The sequence below is a fragment of the Triticum dicoccoides genome, chromosome 1A, assembly GCF_002162155.2.
Source record: "Triticum dicoccoides isolate Atlit2015 ecotype Zavitan chromosome 1A, WEW_v2.0, whole genome shotgun sequence".
Taxonomy (NCBI): domain Eukaryota; kingdom Viridiplantae; phylum Streptophyta; class Magnoliopsida; order Poales; family Poaceae; genus Triticum; species Triticum dicoccoides.
This window is the reverse complement of record NC_041380.1, coordinates 599198599-599203853: the sequence shown is the minus strand read 5'-3', so window position 1 is coordinate 599203853 and position 5255 is coordinate 599198599. Positions and strand designations below refer to the sequence as shown.

Genomic DNA, 5255 nt, shown 5'->3' with positions numbered 1-5255 from the left:
CTTCATCTGGGCCTTTGGTCCTCATATTTATACAAAATTTCGGGTGGGGAGAACTCCCCCCGGTGAAAATTAAAAAAGAAAAGATAAATAAGTTAGTGGGCATGAATCACTTAGGTATATAAAAGGTAGAAGACTATCAGCTATACAATTCATACTAGAAAAAAAGAAAATTACAGCTAGTCCAGTTCACCAAGTATAATGAAGTCAAGTAAATGGTCGTTCAAGTGATAGAGATAAACCTCCTTGGCTCTTTCTCCTCTTTCATTCCTTTTCTTTTCTGAATCTTTTAACCGTAATCCTTGACCTACGACTACGAGTCGCCATGTACTCCCGCTGTAAACAAATATAAGTAGAATAATTCTTACATTTTTATATTTCTTTACAAAGGGATTACATTTTTTTTCTACCCACTAACACATGGAAGCCAGTGGTTTGCACAAGCACCACAGCACACCGAGACCAACCAAAAAAATGGCGACCTCGCCGTGCCGCGCGTCCCTCCATTGATTGCATTATTTTCTTATTTTTCTGCTACCAGTCTTCTTCTTTTCTAATTGGCTCACCATTCACGATCACCGGAGCACAGACGCACAGCTAGTCCAACTCATCAAGGACGACACAGTGACGGCAATTGAATGGGTCGCAGGTGAAAGTGATGGAGATAAACCCCTTGGATTTTTTCATCTCTTCTCAGTCTTTTTCTTCTCTGAATCTTCCTACTGTAATGCTTGACCTACGGGTCGGCATGTACGTTTCTACTCCTACCTGCTAGTCTAATACTCCGTCCGTACGTGCATGTAAGCCAGAGGTTGCACTTGCACAAGACACAAAGATCGACCATCCAAGAAAAATGGCGACGTCACCATGCCGCGCGTCCCTCGTCTTCCTCCTCCTCGTGCTGCTCGTGCACTGGCACGGCGCGACCGCCGCCGACGAGAGGCACCTTCTCATCCATATCCAGCACGTGTGGGGCGACCCGCCGGTGCTCGCGGCGTGGAACAACGGCTCGGGCTCGGGCGACCACTGCTCCTGGCCCTACGTGACCTGTGACGCTCCGTCCGGGCGCGTCGTGAGACTCTCCCTCGGCAACACCAACATCAGGGGGCCCTTCCCAGAAGCCATCGGCGGCCTCTCCGGCCTCACAAGCCTCAACCTCTCCTACACCAACATCACAGGCGCCTTCCCGACTAGCGTGTACCGATGCCCTTCTCTGCGGCACCTCGATCTGTCCGAAACCTACCTCGGCGGCGAGCTCCCCGCCCGCATCGGCCACGCGCTCGGGGAGAACCTTACCTCTCTGATGCTCAACGGCAATTACTTCACCGGTACCATCCCCACCTCCTTGTCCCGGTTACGGAACCTGCAGTCGCTGGCGCTGGACAACAACTATCTCACCGGCACCATACCGGCAGAGCTTGGTGGCCTGATGGGCCTCGAGATGCTTTGGCTCGCGAACAACTCGTTCAGCACCGGTGAGCTTCCGGCGTCGTTCAAGAGCCTGACCAGGCTGAAATCTTTCTGGGCGGCAAATTGCAACCTCACCGGCGACTTCCCGGGCTATGTGACGGAGATGCCGGAGTTGGAGGTGCTCGACCTCTCCGTCAACCACTTGACCGGAAGTATACCTCCGGGCATCTGGAACCTCACCAAGTTGAGACTTCTAGCTATATATGCAAACAACCTCACCGGAGAGGTCGTCGTCGATGGTGATTTCGGCGCGCTGAATTTGGTTATGATCGACCTGTCGACGAATCAGAGGCTAAGTGGGCCGATTCCGGAAGTCTTCGGTCACTTGCCGAAGCTGCAAAAACTGAGCTTGTTTAACAGCAGCTTCTCGGGTGAGATTCCGGCGAGCTTGAGTAAATTGCAAAAAAACCACTATAATTGGGGACCTTGATTGACAAAACCACCAGCATTCATTTTTTTTTCAAAAAACATCCGGCATTCAGTAATTATTTTGCAAAAAACACTGATAGCATGATTTACAGCGTTGACGCTGAATCTGACAAGTAGGGCCCGCTGCATCTAATGACGTGGCATGACGGTGACGGACATGGGAGACGGAATTGTAGCTGGGGTCCGTCTGTCATTGAAAGAAAAAATATATAAAAGAAAAAAGAGCACGTCCTGGCGATGGCAACCCGTGCGTGTGCGGGATCCCAGCGAGCAGATGGGGCGGCGTCGCTGGGGCTCGTGGGGCCGGCCGTAGCTGGGGATGCGGGACGCCGGATCCCGGCCGCTGTCGCCGGAGCTCGGCCGCGGGCACCGGAGCCAGCCCATCCGCGCGGGATCCTGACGGCGGGCACAAATTTGACGGCGTCGCTGGCGGGAATGCCTCCGGCAGCTCGGGCTCCGCGCACGCCTCGCCGGGCACGTGCGCCGCCGGCATGGCGACCTCGACGGGAGGGGCTAAGGCGCCGCCACCTGGGAGCGGATCAAGGAGGTGGGCGAGGGCGACTCCGGCGACCTGGGAGCGGCTTCTGCTCCATTGCGCCACCACGCCGGATCTCGGCCGCGGCACCGGAGCCAGCCCGTGCACGGGAGGCGGGCGGCGTCACACCCCGGCTGTGGGTTCGTCTGATGCGGCTCGTGAGCGGCGCACGGCAGGGGGATTTTGACCTCGTCCTGGATTCGGGCTGGATCCAGCGATCTTGGCGCTCGCCGGAGCTGGAGCGGCGCAGCTCGCCGTTGACCTCGCCTGCCTCCCTCGCCGGAGAAAAGAGTCCATGCCTTGAGACGCTTGAGAAGCTGACGAGTGGCCCCCATCTTCTGGTTTAACGGGCAGGTGAAACGGTGTCATGTTATTTTTGCCACATCAGCACTTACAGCGGGCCACATCTGTCAAAAGTGATGTCAACGTGTGTTTAGTGACATATCAGTGTTTTTTGAAAACTGTCAGCACATTGTTGATGGTTTTTTGAAAAAAAAACTAAATACTGGTGGTTTTCTGAATTAGGGTCCCCAATTATGGTGGTTTTTTGCAATTTACTCAGCGGGTTTTTTGGCCCGCTTGTGGCCCACTCGGTCTTGACCCGCTAAATAAACTGGACGGTCCGGTCTGTCAAAGTAGGCCCGAGAAAATGTTGGTTTGGTCCGGTCTTTAACCGAGCGGACCGACAAACGTAGTCATCGTTTTACCTTTCCTCATCGTCCTCGCGGCCACCGGCAGCCTCTGGGTGAACCACCGTGTCCCTTAGCTTGCCATCTCCTTCCTTTCTCTCCTTCCCGTGCCCCATAGCCTCTTTTCGCCGCTGGTCATCGCTGTTGTGCGTGCATTGCCGCTGTTCGCGAGTTCCCTGCCATGGAAACCGTTTCAGCACAGCACGCATGCACACACGCATGAAACGCTTGGCCGTGATTTTCAGATCGTGGGAGAAACACTCAGCCATGATTTTCTCGTCCAACAAATCAGGCAAGTATTTTTCTTGGAAGGCGCTAGATTTAATACCTGACCCTTCCTATAATCACGCGCAATTTCACTCTGCCGTTTCCTTTTATTTAGTCGAACAGAAAATTGGAAGCACGAGAGAAACATGGTTTGCTCAAAAAACATGGTACCATCTGAAAAAGAATTCTATGAGACCGAATCTCACGCGAGACCCATTCTGATGGATAACACGTGGCATTCACAAATCACAAAGCACCCCCCATCCTCCACTTAAAATCAGGGCGGGTCCATCAGGAAGGTGGGGGATGCTTTGTGATTTGTAAATGCCACGTGTTATCCATCAGGACGGGTCCCACCTGCTAACCGTGAGACCTAGTCTCATATAATTTTTTTCCGTATCATCTGCCCATTAATTCCATGTTCAATTTGATCCGCTAATCACGCACGACCCGCACATAAGAAAGCGTGGGCACATGCACGCGCTAGATAACTTGCATGCAAGAGAAACACTGCAAATCAACAAACATGTGCACGTCCATGGGTAAGAGCCAGCCTCGCCGCCCACGCACTTACCGCGCCACGTCGCCCACCTCGACGCCGCCGCTCGCGCATGTCCTCTACCCCGCGTTTTGGTAACCGAGCGAAATTCGAGCTTCCGCGCGGTTACCGTGTTTACTAATCCCCCTCGAGAAACATTCATATCGAGCAAAAAATCTTGAATAATTTGAAAATTTTGAATTCAAACTCTCACATATATAATTAAATAGCTACAGAACTGGTCGTGGCCTGGTGGTAAAGCGAACCTTTTGAAAGTGCAAAACTTAAAAAAAAACTGCCAATTTGTTGGAGCGACCAGGGCTCGAACCCGTGACGAGTGAGCAGTAGCCAGCTACGGTCGAATAACTATTTATATCGTTTTCAGAAGATTTGATTATAAATTCTGTTTGAATATTTTTATGAATTTCATGATTATCGTGGTAACCTTAAATTCCGGTGTCCCTCGAGAAAAAAGGTCCACTTGGGATCTAAAACCTTGCCTCTACCTCGGCACAACACCGGCGCAGGACGCCCACCTGGCCACTTCACCGCTGCACCCGCGGACATCGATGCAAATGATGGTTGGCCAGTCCACTCAGTCCGGCCCGGGCTTCAGCGCCGCCGGTCCGGTCCTTGAAAACAGGACCGAGAGGATGGTCGGTCCGGTCCGGTCCGGACCGCCGGCGGCCGGTCCAAACGGTGGCTCGGTTAAGGACCGCCCGGACCATGTCCACCCTGAGATACAAGTGTCCTATTAGTTTTTCTCTTTCATATTATATACTGGAAAGGTTCCTTCAACTTATCAAACAGTAATGATGCACATTCCACACCATGGTGGCGCGGGTTTGCTAGATCAGAGCATGCTCCACGCTGCCATCGCCGGCGGAGATTCGGCTGTACTCCTCCGTAACCTCATGGTCCACATGCGCGTGTGCCTAAACCCGCCGCTGCCACCAGGTGCTTCATCAACGCACATCGTGTTTGTCCACCAGGCATCACCACCACAAGTCCACAACCACTGTCGAGGATATTGTGTCAGTGCCGATTGACGAGTAAGCAAGGTCACTGGTACCTGGAGGGGATATGCAAGCAATGAACCATCCTAACCAAGCTAGACCGGCTCGCCGCACGGCCGCCGATGAAGGTGGTGGCAAGGATCTCGCCGCCCCGTTCTTCCTCGGGGGGCTCTAGATCCATGGTGGCGGCCTTGGTTGGTGGATCGATGCTGGGTCTGGCGGCGACCGACGCTCGTTGGTGTTGGCCGTACTTCCTCGGCCGCAGGGGTGGCGAGGCAGCGGCTGTGGTGCGGGTGTCTCGGCGGCGCCCGATC

General features: G+C 53.5%; 1 protein-coding gene across 1 annotated transcript; it reads left to right on the top strand.

Annotated features, from left to right (window-relative positions):
- Positions 1-850: 850 nt before the first annotated feature.
- Positions 851-4864, top strand: LOC119356897 (receptor-like protein 52). The gene is made up of 2 exons (XM_037623890.1): positions 851-1863; positions 4795-4864. The coding sequence occupies exons 1-2, from the start codon at positions 851-853 to the stop codon at positions 4862-4864; spliced, it is 1083 nt and encodes a 360-aa protein (XP_037479787.1).
- The last annotated feature ends 391 nt before the right edge of the window (positions 4865-5255 follow it).

Bases quoted from the DNA above. Each gene is read 5' to 3' on its own strand.
- LOC119356897 (XM_037623890.1), top strand. From the start codon at position 851: ATGGCGACGTCACCATGCCGCGCGTCCCTCGTCTTCCTCCTCCTCGTG. The intron at 1,864-4,794 runs ATTGCAAAAAAA...AGCATGCTCCAC, and splicing joins ATTCCGGCGAGCTTGAGTAA to GCTGCCATCGCCGGCGGAGA.